Source organism: Talpa occidentalis, unplaced genomic scaffold, assembly GCF_014898055.3.
Source record: "Talpa occidentalis isolate TD23 unplaced genomic scaffold, MPIMG_talOcc4v2.1 talOcc4.11, whole genome shotgun sequence".
NCBI classification, from domain to species: Eukaryota; Metazoa; Chordata; class Mammalia; order Eulipotyphla; family Talpidae; genus Talpa; species Talpa occidentalis.
Window position 1 is genome coordinate 38628210 of NW_023601104.1, and position 24926 is coordinate 38653135.

Sequence of the window (24926 nt, forward strand, 5' to 3'; positions counted from 1 at the left end):
TTGGGGGGGGGAGCAACATGGCGGCGAGGAGACGCTGCGAGTAAGATCTCCATTAAAAAAGGAATAGGGAGGAAAAGCGGCAGTCCCAGTGAGAACTGGGACACGGAAGATAAACGGGTGACGCCAGCGAACTGCCGAAGAAGAAAGTGCCATAAAAGAGGACTAGAAGGGAGGGAAGCGCAGAACCCTGCTCCCTCCCGCACAGAGGCGGCACTCTCCCCCAGCAGAGGGAGGAAACAACACACCAAAACAACCACAAGAACAAACGAGCAGCAAGGCGGGACTGTGAGTGGAAAGGAACTATTGCAGCACCACACCCCGTGAGGGAGCTGAGGCAAACCCTGCAGGATCCGCCGCGGCGGTGAGCGACGGCTCCGGCGCCATTAGAGAAGAACAAAGACCCCGGGAGACGCACCACAGCCCGGGCTGCCGGTAGCCTGCTCGGGAAACGCTGGCGCGCTCGGGCGCTTGAAAAGCAAGTGCAGACCTGGATCGCGGCTGCCCAGGTCCCGCGCCTGCGACCTCGGCTTGCGGGGAGACGACTAGGCTTGCGGGAGACGCACGGAGGTCCTCACTGAGGTGAAGGTCCCTCCTGAGTGAGCAGGAACCAGGCGCCCAGGCACGGGAGCCGGGTGCAAAAGGCGCCATTCCCGCGCCACTGAACTGGGCTACAGCCCGCGTCCTGGACCTGAGGCTTTGAACTGAGACCCGGGGCACGAAAATTCGGGCGTGGTTTCTCCACGACGGTGGGGCACAAGGAGACACAGCACCCCAAAGCTGTTGAGGTGTACCCTACATTCCCGCTCTGTTCTCTGTCCCACGGGTGGGGGGAGCGAAAAACAGCCCCCCAAGACAATAGGAGAGATCTCTGGCGCACCTAGCGACAGGAAAAAAAAAGTCACTAACCCCTATAAAACAGGACATTTCTTAAGTCTGCTTGAAAAGGGCAGAAGGTTTCTGGAGGACCCAGTGGCCAGCGGGGAAGTTATTCCACGCCAGGCCCCTTCCGACCGCAGTCTGAGCCACAGAGGGAGCAGGCACCCACGTCCGGGGCAGACCGGGTGCAGAAGAGTGTGCCTGAACCGGAGGCGCAGGGACTGCATCCGCTCGCCATTTGAGAACAGGGACATTCCTTCAGTAAAAACTGCCTAAACCAGCAGAAAGCTCCCCCAGAAGCAGAGATGGCTCCTGGAAGAGCCAGAGGGGAGCGAGAAGTTCACCCAAGATGTCAGTCAGTCGAGCAACACAGTGTCCCAACGCATACGACAAATTAGAAAACAGACAGTAGGGAGTAGAAAGAACCACCGCAACCTAACATCCTCAGGAAAGAAGCACACACAAAAGAAAACCATCCCCAGATTGCAACGACAGTCACTTGGAGAACTTCTGGCCTTCCAGAAAGAGAATTTAAAATTGCCATGATTAAAAAAGTGATTCGATCAGAAGAAGGAAATTGAGTCCCTAAAGAGGGAAGTAAGAGAATGCAGGAGATCAAAGAATAATGGAGGAAACTAAAGAACTCTGGAAAAGCAATGAAAGCAGAATAGATGAAATGGAAGAACGAATAAGTAATCTTGAAGACACAGAAATAAAAGAACCAAAACAGAAAAGGAAGAGAAGTACGAAGGAAAAGAATGAAGAAAGACTTCGGGAACTATCTGACTCCATGAGGAAGGAAATATAAGAGTTATAGAATTCAGAAGGAGAGGAAGAGATGTAGGACAGAGAAAATATTCATGGATATAATTGAAGAGAACTTCCCAAATGAGAAGAAGGAGCTGAAATTGATATACAAGAAGCAAGAAGAACACAAACTTCACGACGAAAGGAAAAACACAGCAAGACACATAATAGAAAGCTCCCAAGAATCCAGGACAAGGAAAAAATAATGAAGCTGACAAGAGGGAAGAAACAGATAACATTCAAAGGAAAACAATCAGGCTGACATCAGACTTCTCTGAAGAACACTACGGGCAAGGAGAGAGTGGAGGGACATAGTCAACAGACTCCAAGAAAACAGATGCCAACCAAGAATACTCTATCCCGCAAAGCTCTCTTTCCTCCATGAAGAAAGAATATGGACCTTCCCAGACAAAGAGAAACTCCGGAATTTCATTGCGACTAAACCCCACTCCAAAAAATACTACAAGGAATCCTAAAGCCAGAAACCTCAGAGGGACGAATAACAACGAAAGAAGACCAAAAAAAAAAAAAGTTATTAAAAGAATAATAAATAAAATCAAAGGAAAGACAAACATAATGGCAAATACAGATGCTAACATATCAATATTAACTCTAAATGTAAATGGACTAAACTCTTCAATAAAAAGACACAGAGTTGCAGCCTGGATTAAGAAACAAAAACCCAACCTTTTGCTGTCTCCAGGAAACACATTTAGCTACAAAAGATAAAAATAGGCTCAAAGTCAAAGGATGGAAACACAATCCTACAAGCAAATGGGACAAAAAAGAAAGCAGGAACAGCTATACTTATATCAGATAAAACAGACTTCAAACTCAAAATAAAAGAGACCCCAGTGGTCACTACATTATGATTAAGGGGACAATACTTCAGAAGAAATAACACTCATTAACATATACTCACCAACGAAGAGCACCAAAATTATCACAACTGTTGTCCTCTCTGAAAACAGACATCAGAGAAAACACATTGTAGTGGGAGACTTCAACACACCACTATCAACAATGGATAGATCAACAAGACAAAAATAAGTAAAGAAACTAAGCTCTAAATAAGGACCTAGAGCATTTGGGCTTAACAGACATCTATAGAACACTAAACCCAAAAAAACGGAGTACACATTTTCTCTCAAGCGCACCGGATCATTCTCCAGGATCGATCACATACTGGGGCACAAGACAAACATCAACAGATACACCAAGATTGAAATCATACCAACCATCTTCTGACCACGAAGGCATCAACTAGAATAAATCATAAAAAGAAGGCAAGGAACTATCCTACCTCATGGAGATTAAAAACCACACTACTGGAAGACCACTGGACTAACGAGGAGATCAAAGAAGAAATTAAAAATTCTTTGAATTGAATGACAAGGAGGACACCAATATCCTAAATGTATGGGATGCCAGCAAAAGCAGTATAAGAGGAAAATATATAGCAATAGAAGCTCACATCAAAAACAAGAAAGAACTCAAAGAAACAACCTAATCTCGAAGCTCAAAGATCTAGAAAAAGAACAACAAAAAACCCCAAAACAGTAGAAGAAAAGAAATAATAAAACCAAAGCAGAAATAAATGAAATTGAAACTAAAAAACAATCCAAAAGATCAATGAAACCAAGAGCTGGTTTTTGAAAAATAAATAAAATAGACAAACCCCTAGCCAGGCTCACAAAGGAAAAAAGGGAGAAAGCACAAATCACAGAATCATAAATGAAAGAGGAGAAATCACAACGGACACAGCAGAAATCAAAAGAATAATCAGTAACTACTATGAACAGTTATATGGAAACAAGTTCAACAATCTAGAGGAGATGGACAAATCCTACAACTCTACAATCACCCAAGCTAGATAAAGAAGAAATAGAACACCTAAACAGACCAATTACAAGCAGCGAAATTGAAATGGTAATTAAAAACCTCCCCAAAAACAAAAGCCCAGGACCTGATGGATTTACAAATGAATTCTACCAAACATTCAGAGACGAATTAGTGCCTATCCTTCACAAACTCTTCAAAAAATTGAGAAGGAAGGGACAATACCAAACACGTTCTATGAAGCCAATATTACACTAATACCAAAACCGAATAAGGACAACACAAAAAAGGAAAACTATAGGCCAATCTCCCTAATGAACACTGATGCAAAAATCCTCAATAAAATTTTAGCTATCAGAATCCAACAATGTATCCATAAGATAATTCACCACGACCAAGTTGGATTCATTCCAGGGGCACAAGGATGGTTTAACATCCGAAAATCAATCAACGTTATCCAACACATCAACAAAAAGAAATATAAAAACCATATGATAATATCAATAGATGCTGAGAAAGCTTTCGACAAAGTGCAACACCCATTCATGATAAAAGCCCTTGAAATTCTTGGGATACAAGGAACATACCTCAACATCATAAAGGCCATCTATGACAAGCCAACAGCCAGTATCATTCTCAATGGTGAAAAGCTGAAAGCAATTCATTAAGATCTGGAACAAGACAAGGATGTCCACTCTCACCACTGCTTTTCAATATAATACTGGAAGTCCTAGCCAGAGCAATAAGACAAGAGAAAGACATCCAAGGAATCCAAATAGGAAAGAAGAAGTCAAACTATCACTATTTGCAGATGATATGATAATATACATAGAGAACCCAAAATCTCCACAGAAAAACTAATTCAACTCATCAATCAATTCAGTAAAGTGGCAGGATACAAATCAACACGCAAAAGTCAGTAGCCTTCCTATACACAAAAATAAATCTGAAGAAGAAGAAATCAAAAAAACCATCCCTTTTATTATCGAAACAAAAAAAAATCAAATATTTGGGAATAAATCTAACTAAAGAGGTAAAGGACCTATACAAAGAAAACTATAAAACATGTTAAAAGAAATAGAAGAAGACACAAAGAAATGGAAAGACAGCCCCTGCTCATGGATTGGAAGAATAAACATTATTAAAATGGCCATCCTACCAAAAGCAATATACAGATTCAATGCTATTCCAATCAAAATCTCAATGGCATTCTTCAAAGAAATAGAACAATTATTGATGAAATTCATATGGAATCACCAAAAACCCCGAATAGCCAAAGCTCTACTGAAAAAAAGAAGGAAATGGAGGCATCACACTCCCAGACTTCAAACTATACTACAAGCCATAATCATCAAACTGCATGGTATTGGCACAAGAACAGACATACAGACCAATGGAATCGAATAGAAATCCAGAAATAAACCCACAGATTTATGGTCAACTAATCTTGACAAAGGAGCAAAGACTATGCATTGGAGCAAAGAAAGTCTGTTCAATAAATGGTGCTGGGAAAACTGGGTCGCTACATGCAAAAGAATGAAGCTTGACCACTACCTCACACCATACACAAAAATCAACTCAAAATGGATTAAAGAACTAGACATAAGACCTGAAACCATAAAATTAATAGAAGGAATATAGGCGAAACACTACGGATTTGCACATCAAAGACATCTTTACAGACACATCACCCAAAGCAGTGATAGTGAAGAGAAAGATAAACAGCTGGGACTACATCAAATTAAAGAGCTTCTGCACAGCAAAAGAGACAATAACAAAAACAAAGAGAAACCCCACCAACTGGGAGAACATTTTTTGCACCCAACACTAATGATAAAGGACTGATCACAAAAATCTGCAAAGAGCTGATGAGACTCAGCAACAACAAAGAAAATAATCCAGTCAAAAAATGGGCAGAAGAGCTAAAAGAAACTCTCTGAAGAGGAAATGCAATGGCCAACAGACATATGAAAAAATGTTCAACATCACTTGTAATCAGGGAAATGCAAATCAAACTACCATGAGATACCATCTCACACCAGTGAGAATGGCACATATTAAAAAAACTAGCAACAACAAATGTGGCGAGGATGTGGAGAAAAAGGAACTCTTGTGCACTGTTGGTGGGAGTGCAACTGGTCCAACCACTATGGAGAGCTGTGTGGAGATTTCTGGACCTACTAAACATAGAGCTTCCATATGATCCAGCAATTCCACTCCTAGGTATTTACCCAAGGACACAGAGACATCAATTCCAAAGAGCACCTGCACTCCTATGTTTATAGCAGCACTGTTTACAATAGCTAAGCTTTGGAAACAACCCAAATGCCCAAAAATAGATGACTGGATCAAGAAGATGTGGCCATATATACCATGGAATATTACTCAGCATTCAAAAAAGATAAACACATGCAATTTGCAGCAACATGGATGGCACTGGAAGGGATCATGCTCAGCGAAATAAGCCAAAAGAAAAAGAAAAATACCGGATGGTCTCACTCATAGCAGGAATCTAGAAAACTTAAATAAGGGACCAGGAAAATGAATATAAGAAAGTGAAAATCAAAATCAACAAAAAACTATGAACCAGAGACCTTTTGGGGGTGGGGGGCGGGAGGGAAGGATTGGGGTCAGAATGGGGCGTTTGCAATTGTATGGGGGATATAAAAATAAAATTTAATATTTAAAAAAAAAAAAAAAGAATATATTTTGGAAAGCAATTTGACAATATGTATTGAGAACATTATATCTTTTCACATTATATTTTTCTTTAAAACAATCTATTCTAGGACATGTTCTAAAATTAAACAAATAGCTAAATCCAAAGATTTTTATTGCATTATTTTAAGTTCAGAAAATTTAAAAATAACACTATTATTAAAGTTTTTAATGCAAATATTTCTTTCTTTTATTAATTTTTTCACAACATTATCTACAAAAGAAGAGTGATCTTAATATCTAAAGTGAGAGTTCTTTTTTTAATTTTTTTTATATTTTGTGTTTTTTTATTTTATACATTTTTTACATCATTTTTCATTATTGCACAATGTATGTATTTTCATCTTGATTATAGTCCCCATAGAATTCCCACCCCCCTTATTTTGATCCTACTCTCTCCCCTCCCCCCCCACAGTGTGTCTCTGCTTTATACTTGCTTGTTGATTTTGATTTTTACTTTATTATAATTAGGTGTTTTCCTGGTCCCTTATTTAGGTTTTCTAAGTGCCTGCTATGAGTGAAACAATCTAGTATTTTTCTTTTTCCTTCTGGCTTATTTTGCTGAGCATGAACCCTTCCAGCTCTATCCTTATTGATACAGTTTTATTTAGCATACAATATGCAAATTGCATGAGTTTATCTTTTTTGATTGCTGAGTAATATTCCATGGTGTATATGTACCACATCTTCTTGATCCAATCATCTATATTTTTGGGCATTTGGGTTGTTTCCATAGCTTAGCTATTGTAAATAGTGCTGCTATAAATGTAGGTGTGCAGGTGCCCTTTTGAATTAATGTTTCTGTGTCCTTTGAGCAAATACCTAGGAGTGGAATTGCTGGATCATATGGAAGCTCCATCTTTAGCAGGTTGAGGAATCTCCACACAGCTCTCCATAGTGGTTGGATCAGTTTGCACTTCCACCAGCAGTGCAGGAGAGTTCCTTTTTCTCCACAGCCTCGCCAACATTTGTTGTTGCTAGTTTTTTAAATATAGGCCATTCTCTAAAGCGATAGTTCTAATGTTTTCTTTTTGTTTGCAGTGTTCTCTTCTTATCTGTCTCATAAAATTAATTTGTATTGTAAGATAATGGACCAAAGCAGTTACTAGAAAGAAAGATCTTATATGTGATATAATGTATAGGCTACATTTAGTTTCTAGGCTATGTGTAGTTTCTAGTAACATAACAGCTAATAAAAATGTTTATCCAAGGTTATTTGTAACATCTCTCCACCTCCACTGTGCATACCTTTTTTTTTTAAAGTGACATATAACATTAAGTTGAAATATACCTCACACATAACATTATATTAGTTTCAGGTGTACAACATAATGAGTTGTTATTTATATGTATTGCAAAATGAACACCATATCCCCAGGACTTTGTAACTAGAAATTTATACTTTGGACCCTGTTCACTCATTTCACCCTTTCAAATTTATGTTTAATAAATGAGTACTGGGAAGAACCTAGCAAATTTATTGAACTGTATCATTAAAATAAAGTAAATGCTTTCTAAAATACAAGAATAAAAGAAAAAGTTTTAATTACATGAGAAAATGTTTATATAAATGTAATACCAAATTGTAAGTGCTATATGACCTCATAGACATGAAAAAAAAATTGCTAAAACAAAAACAACCAGAGGAAATATGCCAGGTTTTTATCTGAATTTGTGTCTGTTTGATATATTATCAGTAATTTTTATGTCCCTTAAATTTTCTGAATCTTCCAATTTTGTATAAAGAGATATACTTTGATAGTCAGATTTTTTTTAAGATTGAAGCAGTTTTATTTAGCATACAGGGTGTTGTAAAAATTAAATAAAATTATTTTTATGTGAGAATTTGTCACTGTGCCGGGCATGAGATGTTATCAATAAATATTGTTTCCCTACCTGCCAAATAAAAATGCAAAGAAATGCTTCAGTTAGTACTTAAGAACTCAGGCTCTGTCAACATTTCCATTTATTACATATGAAGTTTTAAATTAATTAAAATTTCAATTTCAATGATTTTACCTGTAAAATAATAGTAATTTCTAACATATTGGGTTATTATGGAAGTTAAGAGTTTATTCATAGGTATCACTCATCTTACTGCATAACAAAAACAAGCTTTCAATAAATATTAACCCCTAGTATTTGTATGGCAAAGTGAAAAGGCAGTTGTCAGATCTATAGACTTCTGGACCCATGTAAAGAATGCAAATTGGTACACAAAATAGGCTCAGAATTGCTTGCCAAATGGACTGTGTTGACAGATGGACAAGAATCCCTGGTCAAAGGGAAGAAAAGAAGTATCAGATGTTTGAAATAAACTCATGAAATGATGAATCCTTGGGGCACTGTCCATCCATTGAGGAAATCTCAGGAAAGAATTCCTTTAGGGGAGCTGGCTTTGGCCCAGCAATAGATTCACAGGGGAAAAATAGAGAATCACAGCTTTTATTTTCATAACTGCTAGAGGAAAAAAAAAAACCACCTTTTCCAACTTCAAATACACACACACACACACACACACACACATTTCCCAAATGCACTTAAAGTGAAAGCACAGGGGACAGAACTCAGATCCAGGGGAAATGAAGGGCTGTGAAAGGCTTATCTGCAGACATTGTTACTATTCCCATTCAGAGACTGAGTCAACTTCAGCAAAGGACAGATGCCCTTATTTCATGAATGTGGGTCAGAGGAAAATATGTTATATTTTGAGCATGGAAATGTGAGTTTTAGAAAATAGTTTTCAAGCTTTCTAGTTGAAAAAGAAACCATTACTTTTAAACTTCGTTAATTGAAAGGCACACGAAAACATTTGAAATTAATATTACCTCCATATAATCCTTTCTACTATCACCAGTTTTTGTGATCTTTCTTCTAATTTAAATATTCTCCTTTACATAAAATTTACTGAAGAAAGGTAAAGCCCAAAACGCAAATATCACTTTCCTTTTTATTTCTTCTAGGACCAAGGATAAGATGTGATTGTTTTTTCCAATAGAAGAGGAGTGACAATAGAAATCCTCTTTTAAAAACTGATGGCTATCATTTCTCATGATGATGCCTTCGATTTTTTAACTTAACTTGTCATCCCTGCCCTAGGTTTATGAAATGGCATTGGTAACCCAAAAGTACAGTCTTAAGGATGCCTGTTTGGAATTTTCCCTTTCTCCTCAACGATGACGCAGAGGCTGGCTTCATTTACTCTAATCTAAATTGAAGTAGCAAGTGAAGGGGAACGACCTACATGGTAAGTCAACCCACACAAACAGGGAACTTCTTAGTACCTTGGTGCAGTCCAGGAATAACAAATATCACAAAAAATGCTTTGGGGAAAGTAGAAGATCCAGAAGAGTAAGTACCTTCAAAAACAATATTTTATAATGATTATCTTTTCAGATTATAAAAATAATGTATGTTGCTTATAGAAATTTTGAGAATTTTAAACATTTACAAAGAAGAAAACTATATGCTATCTTATGCACTGAACTTAAAAAAATTTGCTACTAATATTTTTAAGTTTTTTCCAGGTATTTCTGTTCTTTTGTTTTATTTACATTTTTAACAGAAATGTTTAAAAAGAAATACATAAATTCTTGCTACACAAAGAACTCTATAACATATAAAAAACCTTTGCTGCTCAAAGAATCAGTATTCCTTATTAGTACTTAGAAATTAGAATCCTTAGTCAGAATCTGTATTTTAACATAATTCTTAAAAAGTCTATGCATTACTAAAATGAACTTGCTTATTATTAATTTTTTCTACACAAGAATGTTCATTAAAAGAATATGGAATGTCTTATAAGCTTTAAGTATTTCTAAACTGCCTTCCAGAAAGACATTTTTTACAAGATTTTATTCTCTCCAATAGTTTTTCTGAGTGTAAGTTCATTGCACCTTCACCAGCCTGATATCATGATTACTCATCTTTGCTAACTTGAAAACAAAAATTCTATTTTTCACATTTAAATTGTCAGCCATCACCTAAAAGTGTGGAGGCTACAGATTTCTTACAATTTACTCTGAAATTTCATATTCATTTCTTTAAATGCCCCTTAATTTTACTGAAAACAATAATACTTCTAATTTTAAAACATTTTGCCATGCAGGATATAAATATATGTCCCAGATATCCCTTGCATTGAAAAGTATACAAGAACATAGCAGACACTCAGTAAACTTCTGTTGAATTTTTAAAAAGGTTTAAGCCAGTTATCAGCAATAAATTCAAATGAGGTTTAAAAGATTAGCCTAAAAGATGATATCTAGCACATAAATGTTCAATAAATGGTTTTTAAAAGGTGATAGATAATAGAAATGAACTAAAATTCATGATGGTCAGCAGTCAAAAACTTATAATGCTGCAACTTAAAATATTTGGTTAGAGATGTTATGATCGCATTTAAGGGTAAATTAAGTTCAGTTCTTGAACTACTTTGTATGGTATTCCTATGCCTGTTAACTATTCATAGTACAAAAGAAAAGATAGCCATGTAAAAATGAAAAAGAAAAATAAACCATACTTTTACCCACTTCCTTCCCCTCAGATGATATGATGTCTACAGCACCAAGAGTGATTTATTTTATTAATTTCTTGCATTTTCTCCCTGATGTGGGTAACATTTCAGACATATTTATGTTGGAGGTTCTCTACTTTAGAAGGGATGGGGAGGGAAGGAACAGTAAAATAGGAGTCAAAAAGCATAGACTCTTATTCTGACTCTGCCACTTACTGGTTTGGAATCTAAAGTGTTTTAATGACTCATTTGTGAAATAGAGGCAGTAATTCTTGCTATACTCCCCTGTAGAGTAATTAAGACAGTCCCCCAAAGAACAAGATTCCTCCTACAAAGCTGCAGAAATGAAATGGTTATTGCCCAGCAGCCCATCTGGTGACTGCTGTTACCTCCTTATCGCTGGAACAGCAAAGTGTGATGGGCAGCCTGAGTCAAGGCCCAAAAGTAGATTACTGTATTCCTTGCATTCAGAAGAATTCTCTAGGGCTGAATAAACCACAAAATCAAAGAATACCAGGGAGAAAACAGACTGCATCAAAAAGGTTCCCTAGATATTGAAACAGTATTTGATCCTGCTCGGATTTAATCACTTGACTACTGTCTCATCTTCATTTCCCAGGAAATCTCACCAAGTGTGGGGCTGGTGGGTGGGGCAGGGTGGTGTGGTAAAGAGTCATCCAGTTAGTTTTGCAGATTCAAACTAGGTTGCCTTTCTACAAATTATAGTGCAGCCATCAGGAAAAAATGATCCTGTCATTTAAGACTGTAATGGTATCCTGACCAGAAAAGACAGTTGATAAAAAAAAAATAAATAAAGCTCTAGTGTGTCTGATGGGCATAAAAATAGTCTGAAAGGGAAGTTATTAAGATTTGAGAGGACTGAGGGGCACACTCCTATTCACACACAAACACATACATAACACCTACACACATACATGCACACATGTACTTAGCCTGTGCCATGGCTAAAATTTTGGGGGCAAGGACATTCTTCCACATTTTGAAATAAATTTAATTTATAAGATTAAGAAAGGAGTATAATATCTAGCATAATAATCCCTGATCAATTTATATATAACAGCTTATATTTTGGTAGCATTTACATCTCAGTTTAGCTTTAGCTAGTCACCTGTCTGTAATATCTAGAGCACTGTTTTCCCAAGTTAGATACACCAGGCAACCCAATGAGAAATACAGAAAAGAAATATTTAAATTTGTTTTTATTTTAATTCTAAGGAAATTTTCATTCAAAATCTTTACCAATGTTTGCTCTATTAACAGACAGTAGTTTTTATACAGTTTAAAAGTGTACAGTCATATAAGAGACTATATGCAACAACTATATTGTCAGAGAGCCAGATCAGGTGTGGTGTGGTGACATACATGTAAGGAGGTGTGAACCTAGACCCTTAAGTCATGTACAGTGTTGTAAGCCAACGTTACTTCAATTAAAAAATATATTAAAAAATTTTTAAATACAATTAAAAAAATAAAATAGGGCCTCCCTGGTGGTACAGGCAGTTGAGTGCAGCACTGGGAAGCAGTCCATGGCCTCTGAAGAACGGGTTCAATCCTGGCCAGCCAGGGAGATACTCACATGGCATGGCAGACCTCTCCTGTCTAGCCTGCTGCTCCCTTCAGCAGTGTATTTCAGTCAGTCTGCCTGCACTGTTTCCCGCTCTGTCTCTGGTGAATTCTCTCACCCTTCCACACATCTGGGCTGTACCCTGGTTCTTGTATACATGAAGAAATAAATCTTTAAAAAAAAGTAATAAAATAATAAATAAATAAATAAATAAATAGAACAGAAACCACTGACCTATACCCCTCCCTTATGATCAAGAAAATGTGCACTGTCCTAGGGGATAATCAGGAGAAGGAGCTCCCTCTACATATGTAATTTCTGTGGTAATTTTAACAGGATGGAAGGAAATGACCTCAGAGGCCAGAAATACTTCCCACACTGTAAGCGAGTTCATCCTCTTGGGCTTCCCTTGCCGCTTGGAAATACAGATCTTCCTCTTTTCTGTGTTCTTTGTGACATACATCCTGACCCTCCTTGGAAACATGGCCATCGTGTGTGCAGTGCGCTGGGAACGCAGGTTCCACACCCCCATGTACATCCTGCTGGCCAACTTCTCCTTCCTAGAGATCTGCTATGTCAACTCTGATGTACCCAACATGCTGGCCAACTTCCTCTCTCAGACTAAAACCATCTCCTTCACACAGTGCCTCCTCCAATTGTACTTCTTCTTCTCACTGGGCACAACTGAATGCCTGTTTCTCTCCATCATGGCCTATGACCGGTTCCTGGCCATCTGCCGGCCCCTGCATTACCCTACTATCATGACTACTAAGTTCTGCAGCAACCTGGTCATCTTTTGCTGGGTGTTTGGTTTTCTCTGGTTTCTGATCCCAGTGATATTTGTTACCCAGCTCCCATTTTGTGGACCAAATGTGATTGATGACTTTTTGTGTGACCTGGGTCCTCTGCTGGGCCTGGCTTCAGCCTGTGTCCCTATCCCAGGGACTGTTCTCATCTGTGGCACCATGAGCTCCCTCCTCATCTTTGCCACCTTTTTCTACATCACTGGCTCCTACACCCTGGTACTGAGGGCAGTCATGCAGGTACCCTCAGCTGCTGGCAGGAAGAAGGCCTTCTCCACCTGCTCCTCACATCTGGCTGTCGTGTTTCTATTCTATGGTTCTGTCATGATGACATACGTGAGCCCAGGTTCTGGACAGGCAGAGGGCATGCAGAAGTTCACAACTTTGTTCTACTCAGTTTTGACCCCTTTTTTCAACCCTATGATCTACAGCCTCCGAAATAAAGAAATGAAAGATGCCTTGAAGAAAGTTCTAGGAGTTTCCTAACACTTATCTGTGATATTAATGAATTACTCCAAGATGAGTTCAGAAAGTGAGCTTCCTGCCAGTGTAACAGCTGAGAAAACAGAAAGTAAAGGTGAACATGTTGAAGGAGGCATTTCAAAATCTTACATGCCAGATCACCAATGAAGCTTCCCTGGAATGTCACTTTTATTGCTATTTAATATGTACTCATTATTTCTTGTATTATAGTTAGCTGTTCATAAATCTCCATGTGCCTCCTCATTGTGGCTTGATTGTGATTTTTTTAAGAGCAGGGACTATGTCTTATTAATTTCTGGAATTCCAGAAATGCCTAGCACAAAAAAAGTCAGTAATATTAATTCAAATAAAATGGATATATTTATTCATATTTCCTCACAATATTTATTTTTTTAAAGATTTCAATAACTATTTCTTCAAATTTTTTTAAAGATTTATTTACTTAGGCATACAAGAACTGGGGTACAGGCCAGAGGTGTGGCGGGTGAGAGGACTCACCAGAGACAGAATGGGGAACAGAACAGGCAGACTGACTGAAATATACTGCTGAGGGGATCAGCAGGCGAGTCAGGAGAGGTCAGCTGAGCCATGTGGGTTGTTCCCTGGCCGAGGATAGAACTCGTGCTGCAGTGGCTGCTGATAGCTTCATAGATTGCGTCTTAACCCCTTGAGCCACCAGGGAGGCCCTATATTTATTATTCTTGATGATCAGAACAGATCTAAAGAAAATATGCAAACTCTGTAACAATCTGTATTTTATATGTCCCTATGGATGAAATGAACTTTCCTCAAAAAATGTGAGTATACCCATAAAATGGAATATTATTCAACAACAAAAAATAATAAGTATCCATGGATGAGTTGTTCATGGATGAACATTATGATAAGTGAAATAAACGAGCCACAAAAGCCCACACATTGTATGATTCCAAATATATAAAATGCCCAAGATCAGGAACAAGACAAAGGTGACACTCCTAGTCAACATAGTACAGGGAATCCTAGCCCAAACAATTAGACAAGGGGAAAAAAAGACATCAAATTAAAGAAAGAAGGGGCCTCCTTGGTGGCACAAGGGGTTAAGCATTAATACTATGAAGCAATCTGTAGCCACTGCAGCACAAATTAGATCCCCAGCCAGGGAGGTGACCCACATGGTGCAGCAGACCTCTCCTGTTTCGCCCATTGCTACTCTCAGCAGTGTATTTCAGTCAATTTGCCTGTTCTGCTCCCCACTCTCTCTCTGGTGAACCCTCTTACCCCCCCCCTTACCCATACCTGTGGCCTATACTCCAGTTCTTATATGCATAAATAAATAAATCTTTAAAAATAAATTAAAGAAGAAAAATTATACTAATCACAGATGAATTGATCCTACATGTCTAAAAAAAATCCGTTAGAACTAAAAAAAAAAGTTCCTAAAGTTGCAGAATACAAGGGAGTAAATTCAAACAAGACAAAAGTTCAGAAAATAATGAGAAAAGTTAGAAATAATGAGACCTTGATGAAAGAAATTGAATAAGAGGCCAATAAATGGAAAGATCTTGTTTTTGAGAAATGAGAGAATGGTAACTTTTAAAATGCCCATACTATCAATATGGAAGAAAACTATTACAATAACAGTAAGATATTGTTAAAAGAAATGAAGGAAGACACAAAAGATGGAAAGATACTTCCTGCTCATGGATTAAGAGAATTAACATAGTCAAAATGTCACATACAAGTAAAGAAACCAAAGACGTACAAAAGTTTGAGTCATCTCACTCAGCAATGACTTGCTTGAAAGAATAAAGATAAGTTCAAAAATCATGCCAATTTTTAGAACATCCGCTAAAAACAGATTGAAAGAATGTTAAAGACAAAAAGGGACCCATCTTTTAGACTTGAGAATTTTGTCATTTTATCCATGCCCATGGTCTCTGGCCCTGACATCGTTCACCAGAAACTAGTGTTTTACTGACTGGAATCATACTAGGAACACAGAGCTGGCCCAGGAGGGAAAATCTTTTACCAGAAAAAAAGAAAAAGAAAAAGAAGAAAGAAAGAAAAAGGTAGTAACCATTTCCAAGTCATGAATAAGTATGAATGTAAGGGAACGAGAAGATAAACAAACACCTCTAGTTTCAGATAAGATGGTGTTGCTATAGTGATTGTACCATTATAGTAACCTCTCTATAGAACAAATAAACATCAGCTCTGAGAATAACATGAGATGATCATTCACCACTGGAGAACTTGGGTCCCAAAGGACAGTTAATGGGCTCCTGAGAGAAGGGAACATTTAGGATGTGACTGAAAATCTGCCCTGGGAACTCCCATTTTGGAATTCATAGGAGACTATATCCCTTAGGAAAAAACAAGACATAGATTTCAGAGCAGCCACAGATAATATATGTCCTGCCACAAATATGCCAATCTCTCTCCACAGCAATATACTAAATCTGAAATGTAAGTCCTCTCTGGGTGTCTGGTTGACAAGGATGCCATGTCCTCCATTTTGTTTGCCCCTTGCTGCAGTGAAAACAGAAGATTACAGGTCAGACCTACCAATTCTATAAGGAGATGGGATCAGAAGAGATACAAGCAAAGAACAGCTCTCAAGTGAGTCTTTTAGCTCCACCTTTTTTGGTGTGGTGGTAGAAATAATAGCAAGTCAAGTTACACTAATGAATATAAAGAGATTCACCTTTACAACTAAGGACTGGGGATCAGGGAAATGAGATGATAAAGAGAAACACCAATAGTGTATAAATAATGTCCTTTTAAACTAAGACTTCTCACCCCTCAAAACCAAGTCTTTGGGTACATAGATAATAGTGAAGCAACATCTTGAATACACTGATATAGCCACAATGAGCAGCAAGGCTGTTTTAGTCATGTTCAGCTTGCCATAGAGTGATGATCAGCAACTGCAGGAGGGAGTTCAAGATGACAGAGCACTCCTAAGTAGTGAGTTCATGCCCACGTGGTGTACAAAGTCAATGAAATCCTCATATGCATTAGTTACCAGTACTTCTTGATGTTTCTGACTTTCTTCATGATTCTTTAGACTCTGAGTTACTTTCCAATTCCTGCTACAGAAAATGTATGCACAGTTTTGCTTTGCTGTACATAATCAGTTCAAACTGAGGAGTAGCCTTACAGTGAAGTTTGAAATGAAAAATCCTTAAGTTCTCCCATCCCTTGTGTCACTAACTGCAATCATCAAGATCATTATTAAAGTTATGACATTATGTTATCTGAAAAGTAACACCTTTAATAAATAATATATCAATAAGTAATCTTAGCTAGAAACCCTTTATAAAGAATGGTTAGGTCTATATTCTTATGGTCTATATTCTTATTTATATTTTCCTAAATAAATATCATCCCTCAATCATGTCACTTTGGATCAGTTAGGTCCAAATGATGAGTGTAGCTAAATTTGCAGGGGACCCAGAAAATACCCTAAAACAAAATAAAGACTAAACTATTTCATTGTTTTTATTTTGCTTCTCACCATAGAAATCACACAAACACACACACAATGACCCAGACAAATTCTAATTAAGAGAGTACTTGTTCACAAAGATTCTTCCTCGCTTCCAAAAACAATCCCAATCTTCTACATATATAAGAAGTAGCAGGAGTGAAAAATAAAAATGGAATCCTTGTCCAGAGAGATCATTTATGGTCCCTACCACTACCCTTACTTTTCAGATATCTCTGCCTGGGAGTATATGACATATGTGATCTTCTGCATCTATCCACACACCAAAAAAATAGAGGCATTTCTAGAAATCCTGAAGCCTCAAGGGAAAAACTCAAAAATCCTTAACTATATACCAAGTTTAACCCACTCCAAGATTTCACAGAAGTATTTAATCCAACTGGTAAAGATGAAACCAAACTGAAAGACATTACATAGCTTTCTTGACTTACTGATAACAAATTTGGTGAACACTGAAGAAAGAATGGCATATTTGACAATGTTAGTCTGGGTTATCACACTACCTTAAGATGCCAATACTTATAGTCCCCATACTGCTCCACAAGAAAAAGAGAGAGCGAGAGAGCAAGAAAGTGAGAGAGAGAGAAAAGCATAATGATTTCTTTGTGGTATTTTCTGCCTTTCTCTCTTCTGATGGATAATATTTATTTGTGTCTATGATGAGTAGAGATGGTTTCCCTGTGGAGATGATAACATACAACATTTTATTTTATCATTTCCATTACCCTGGAGATAACGATAACTTATTTTACAAAGCTAAACAAAGTTAAGTATATATTGAAAAATACAGCTGTTAACTTTCCTTCCCAGATTTATGTTGGATTCTCAAGATTTGTTTATACATTTTGATGCTGGAGATTTCTCTTTTCCAAAACACTGAATTTAAATAACTTACTCTATAGATAGAAAAAACATGACTTTCATACCAGCTTGCATTTACAAGTAATGTCCATAAACTATTTCAACATGTTTACTGCATAAGATCCTGCCCTTTATATTTTTATTTTATTTTTTACATCATTGTTCATTTTTAAACAATATTTGCTTCCCCCCACCCCCTCAGAATGAGTCCCCATAGAGTTTCCTTCCCCAAGGCACCCATGCACCATCACCTCAGTCCTCTGTGCTCCCCTCCCTCCCGCTGATCCCTCTCCCTCCTCCTCCCCTGCAGTATGTCTCTGATTTATAATTGTCCGCTTTTGCTTTGTTGTGTTTTGTACTTTATTATTTTTTTACACTGATGTCTTATTTGGTTCCCCTATATTCCTGCTATAAGTGAAACCATCTGATATTTTTCTTTTTCCTTCTGGCTTATATCACTGAGCATAATTCCTTCTAGTTCCATCCATGTTGCTGCGAGTGGCATGATATGACCCGGCAATTCCACCACTAGGGATCTACCCAAAAAACAAAAAACATTGATTCAAAAGAACACCTGTACACATATGTTTATTGCAGCACTATTTACAATACGTAAAACCGGAAAACAACCCAAATGCCCAAAAATAGATGACTGGATCAAGAAGATGTGGCATGTATACACAATGGAATATTATTCAGCAATCAAAAAAGATCCTGCCCTTTAGGGCCTCCCTGGTAGCACTGGTGTTAAAGACAGTGCTATCAAGCTATTGCCAGCCACTGCAGCAGGAGTTCGATCCCAGGGAGCTGACCCACATGGCACAGCAGACCTCTCCTGCCTCACCTACTGCTCCCCTCAGCAGTGTGTTTCAGTCAGTCTGCCTGTTCTGCTCCCCACTCGGTCTCTGGTGAATCTTCTCACCCACTGCACCTCTGGCCTGTGCCCCAGTTCTTGTATGCATAAATGAATCTTTAAAAAAAATATTTTTATACTGCCCTTTACTGTGAAAATATTCTGAAAGAGGAGAAGTCCAAAACTCAAAATATGATCAGAGAAGGTATTAAGTCTGACAGTCTTCAGACAAATAATTTGATTATATGTAGAATAGTTTGATCATATGTAGCGGAATAATGATCTGATTAGGTGTTTAGGAATATTTAAAAGGAAATATCCCTGAAGATTACAGGAATAAGATCATATTTGTCATTGTCATTTTTCTCCTCTCCACCCTACAGGCAACCATGAATGTGTCCAGAGTCAACACTGTGACTGAATTCATACTCCTCAGTTTTCCCTGCTCCAGGGAGAGGCAGGGCTTTCTCTTCGTGCTCTTCTCTGTGTCTTACATCCTGACACTGATCAGCAATGGGGTCATTGTCTGTGCAGTGAAGCTGGATCACAGGCTCCACACCCCCATGTACTTTATACTGGCCAATTTCTCATTCCTGGAGATGTGTTATATCAGCACCACTGTTCCCAACATGTTGAGGAACTTCCTATCTGAGACCAAAACCATCTCTTTCACTGCCTGTTTCCTCCAGATGTACTTCTTCTTCTCCATGGGCATCACTGAGGCCTTCTTATTGCCCCTCATGGCTTTTGATCGGTACTTAGCCATCTGTAGGCCTCTCCATTACCCTAACATCATGAGTGGTCATCTCTGTAGGAACCTGGTGACCCTCTGCTGGGTAACTGGGTTCCTTTCTTATCCAATTCCTATCTATTTTATCACACAACTCCCCTTCTGTGGCCCCAATACCATTGACCACTTTCTTTGTGACTCTGGTCCTCTTCTGGCACTGTCCTGCATCCCTGCCCCTGGAATTGAGCTTTCCTGTTCAATATTGAGTTCCCTTATCATCTTCATCACCTTCTTCTTCATCATTTGGTCCTACACCCTGGTTCTCAGAGCAGTGTTGCGTATGCCATCAGCAGCTGGTAGACATAAAGCCTTTTCCACCTGTGGTTCCCACCTAGCTGTGGTTTTTCTGTTCTATGGAACCATCATGATGATGTACATCAGCCCAAGTTCTGGAAACCAAATTGGGAGCCATAAGATTATAACCTTAATGTACTCAGCAGTGACCCCACTTGTAAACCCTCTGATCTACAGTCTCCGGAACAAAGACATGAAGGCTGCCTTGAGAAAGATTGTACAATGTACAAAAATTAGTCAAACCAAATGAAATGAGATTAGAACCCATGAATGGACCAAGAGCAGACTATTATTTTTCCCCGTTTCTACTTACACTTAAAATGAGTCATCAACTATTTGCACCTAGAAATACAGGACCAAATACATCAATTTCTATTTAGTCAAGTAATGAATAAGAGTATACCCAGTTAAACCAGACCTTGCTTTCAAATAAGAGTTGAGAGATAGTAACTTAAATTAAATGACTTGAAAGTCTCTACTTCAGACTCTTCTCCTACCCTGACTCTTCTCCTACCACCAATAACTGTTTACCGTTTTACTCTGTCACATAGCTGGTTCCTGAACTCATGCTTTTCTTGACTTGCATTACTTGCATCAGTTCTCACACTTGGGTTTTCTGGTCTAACAACCTCTGCTCTACTCCTAGTAGAAGAGAGGAACATTCATACCTTTTTAACTCAAACAAAAGTAAACCAATACCAATCAAGTCATAATTGAGCCAAAAGATTTTTACTTAATTTATACCATGATGAATAATAACCCAAAACACTGATTTCTAAACTGTCTTTTTGATACTTATTTGGGAGCATTTCTTTTTAAAAAAAACAGATTCCCAGACCTTTTCCCTAAATCATAATCTTTATGAAATGGACCCCAGAAATTACAATTTTATGATTCTGATGTAATTGGTAGATAAAGGCTAGTACCAATCCACAGATAAATCTTAATAGAGACATCTTTTTAATAATAAACATGTGACATAGAGAAATAAAATTTAGGAAAAGTGAAAGAAATAAATAAATTTAGGGAAAGTGAAAGAAGTTAGAGTATCTGTTATAGGTGATTCAAACACTCATGACAGTAGTAGCAGAAAATGTTTTCCTCCCTGATTTTCAAATTAAGTCCTTCATTTATAAAGTAAGAAGTAGTAACATCCTTCTTATCTTTTCCTATAATGCAAGAAGATTAAGATACCTGATAACAGGTTTACATTTGGTCCAACTAGTTGGCTAAAAATCAATTGAACGATTGTTATCTGCAGTTGATGCAACTCATTTATTCATTCAATAAACACTACTTCTGTAGGTACATTAATGTAGAAGATAAAATCTCTGCCTATATTACATTCTAGTGAGAGACACATAATAAGCAGGCAAACATAAGAATCTATAGTCCCAGAAATCATGAGTAGTAGAAAAAATAAAGGAGCATATGAATATAGAAGACATTGTAGTTGAATAGGGAATAATAAAATGTTATGGGGAGAGAATGTGTTTTTATCTGGACACACGGAGAAGCCTGTTCATTGCTATGTACTAAAAGGAAGGTTTAAGAAAAATTTCACCCTAATAAAAATCCATATGTTCGTATGTTCTTAACTTGTACCACTTATTTACTTACATGTCTAGTTATATGTGCCTCTATTTTACTATATTTACTCTATTTTACTTTTTTCCAGTAGGATCTGATGTAGCCCCAAAAAGTACATAAAAGAAATACGAAAAAGATGAATTTTTTAGAAGTTAAAGGATTTGTGAATCTTAAGATTTTATGCTGGTACTAATATCAAGTCTCTGAATGGGCTATGAATTCCTTTAAAACAACGTGAGGAATAGGGAAAATCAACTAGTGAAGTGATTTTTACTATCTCTAAGAAGAAAATAAGTATTTTTATTATCTCTAAGAAGAAAACAAGTATTTTTATTACCTCTAAGAAGAAAACAAGTTCCTCAGGAGAAGTGAAATTTGACTCAGTGCTAAAGTAACATCTTTCATGAGGATTCATATTAGGGAAACTAAGAGACATAGTCAACAATGGTCCCGCCAAACCCTGATATGACTGGAATGAGGAGAAGGAGGCTGGGAGTATACATGGGCAATGGTTCATGAGTCTTGTAAATGGCAATATTCAAACAATTCTTCAGGTACATATTTCAACTATCATAGGATAATGTACATGTATTTACAATGAAGTTTGCATAAAAATTTAAATTATTAGACCTATTTTGTGAATAAACACAATAAAAGAATTAAAAAAAATGTGGACAAAACAGCAGATATATACATGGCAAGTGAGCAAATGAAAATAACATGACATGCATCACCATTAGTCATTAGGGAAATATAAAGGAAAACCATAATAAATATCATCTATAATCATATGTAGTTTAATGATGGGGATATAGTCTAAGGAATGCATCATTAGACAATTTCAGCCTTATGCAAATGTCAGTGTGTACTTCTACAAACTTATATGGGATCACACACCTAGCCTAACACCACCTAGACTGTATATAGGGATCACCAACGTATACATGGTTAGGCAGCCCATGACTACACATACCCAAATAACGAAAATTGAAAAGACTGTCTCTACAAGTGTTGGTGCTGATATAAAGGAACTAGTCTGTCATATACTTCTAATAAAACTGTAAAATAGTACAAAGTTCTTATAAACTAAAACATGCATCTATCATGTGCTACAATCATTTTACCCCTAAGAAATAGCATGACCAACTGGGAGTGTCAGAGCAGCCTGTAAGAACTTTGAAGTCTAGTTGCAAATGTCAGATCAGTTATCAACATCTGGGGTTGCTTTTATCCTCCTTAAGTTTTTTAGAATCTTTCATTGATAACATGGTAAGCACAGTTAGATGAGTGAGAGATAGACTTATTGATTGATTAATTAAGCAATCGATTGATTTGTTAAAACTTCATCTGTGAGAGATTTGAAGCAAGGAAAAGATATTATTTCAACTTGCGTAGAAAAAAAAAAAACAAAATTAATGCAGGCCCCAAGGGAAGTGAATAACAAGCACAAATATATCTCTTGACACTGTTCTCCTTTTAGAAGCAGTAAGTGGATCCTCAAGGATCAGGATCCTGGCAGGCTCTGCTTATAACCACTCCATCCTTCAACAAACACAATCAAGGGCCTTTATCACAATTACTTTACCTCTTTTCTGCTCTCTGATTATTGCCTAAACTATCTCTTCCTTCTGAGAAACAAAGAAGAAACTTCTGAGACGCTGCAATTTGGAATTCCCTTTGCTGGTCCAGTTAATGAGGTAATAAGGTTATGTAGTGTTTAGAATGTAATATATTCTTTCATCCATAGGTCTGTTTGACTCTAACTCAGCTATACACATACAAAATTAGAAGCACAGAGCTCTGTTAGGAAGCAGCTGATTTGATCCTGGGAGGTGATGTAAAGACAAAAAGAAGTCCATGATAAGTCATAATTTAGAAAGAGAAGCATTTTGCCGATAAATTGGATGTGATTGATAAAATAGAGGAAGAGATCTAACATTGAACATACTAAACCAGGAAAAGGAAGTTCTTGAACATTAACTAAACCAAAGAGCTGAAAATATTTTGAGATGATGTACAAGGTGAATAGCATCTCAAAATAAAAAGAACTTTTTAGGAATATCCTGCAAAACACCATGATTAAAATGCTCCAACCACAATTAGAAACAAACTACTTTGACCTATTACAAACCGGATGGATTTTCTCTGAGTTGGTACTAAACCTGTAGGGCCAAAATATATATATATATATATATATATATTTATTTATTTATTTTACTTTACAGAATAAAAGTTCATAAATGACTTCACTTGCTATAGCAAACCTCTATGGAGTCACTCCTTTCATTCATTAGCAATTAATGTTCTTTTGTGGTTCCAATATTTATTAACAGTCCTGGAGGTGGGGGAGGGGTGTCCTATACTTCCAAAATACCAACAATAATGTAAGTCAAAATTACCTCAATTTAAAAATAAAGAATTTTTTAAATATAAAAAATTATATTTTAAAATATATACTTTATATTTTTAATGTATATTTTTAAAAGCTATCTAACAGTATACATGCTCCTGAGTGAGCCACTTCAAAGAATTCTCTCTTAGAAAGGCATATAAGAAAAAATAAATGGTACAATAAGCAAATACCTTTCTTAAATCATAAGACTGTTCACCTGACTCAAAGGTTGGATAACGTACTTCCCAGAAGTAGCTGTATATTACACAATACATTCAAATGTTCTCCTTTTTTTTTTTAAGTAATTATTTTTTTTAGGATTTATTTATTTATACAAGCACTGGGTACAGTCAGAAGCGTGGGAGGGTGAGAGAATTCACCAGAGCCAGAGCGGGGAACAGAACAGGCAGACTGAAGAAATACACTGCTGAGGGGAGCAGCAGGCACGGCAGGAGAGGTCTGCGCACCATGTAGGACCCTCGCCGGTGGCTGGGGATCGAACTGGCGCTTCAGAGGCTGCGGGTAGCTTTGCAGCCCAGCACTCAACCACTGCACCACCAGGGGAGGCCCTCAAATGTTCTCCTAAACCAAGCTGTGGAACAGTTTATCACTGACAGAATACACTCTCTTGAGAGTGGAACAGTTTTGATGTAGCCACTTACTCTGCAGAAAGAAAAAAAAAAAAAACTTTAAACAGCAATGCCAAGAGGTTACCTGAAGAGGTTACCCAAAGAAACAAGAGGGAAAGAAGCTGATAAAAGGGAGTCTCTGTGTCATTCCCCAGCTTCTGGCAAATATAGACCTCAATGTCATTAAAGGATCTTGACAATCAGAGCTCTCATATACTGCCATGGAAGTGAAAATAGTGCAATATTTATGGCAAAATGTTCAGCTTCATCTGTTAAAGTTAAATATATACATAGCATGTGTTCCAGTCTAAAGAAGTAGATGCACATGTGAACCTTGAGAAATAAACTATATTATTGTGGTGGCATTACTCTGGGTGCCCCAAACTAGAAATAACCTAAA

At 37.4% G+C, this 24926-nt stretch overlaps 2 protein-coding genes across 2 annotated transcripts; both read left to right on the plus strand.

Moving 5' to 3' along the window:
- Positions 1 to 12684: 12684 nt before the first annotated feature.
- LOC119238844 (olfactory receptor 11H6-like) lies at positions 12685 to 13806 on the plus strand. The gene has a single exon (XM_037502922.2). It carries the CDS (start codon positions 12689 to 12691, stop codon positions 13628 to 13630), a length of 942 nt encoding a protein of 313 aa, XP_037358819.1. The 5' UTR covers positions 12685 to 12688; the 3' UTR covers positions 13631 to 13806.
- A 5378-nt stretch (positions 13807 to 19184) lies between these two features.
- LOC119238846 (olfactory receptor 11H6-like) lies at positions 19185 to 20267 on the plus strand. Its single transcript, XM_037502924.2, has one exon. The coding sequence runs from the start codon at positions 19221 to 19223 to the stop codon at positions 20163 to 20165; it is 945 nt and encodes a 314-aa protein (XP_037358821.1). The 5' UTR covers positions 19185 to 19220; the 3' UTR covers positions 20166 to 20267.
- Positions 20268 to 24926: the final 4659 nt, after the last annotated feature.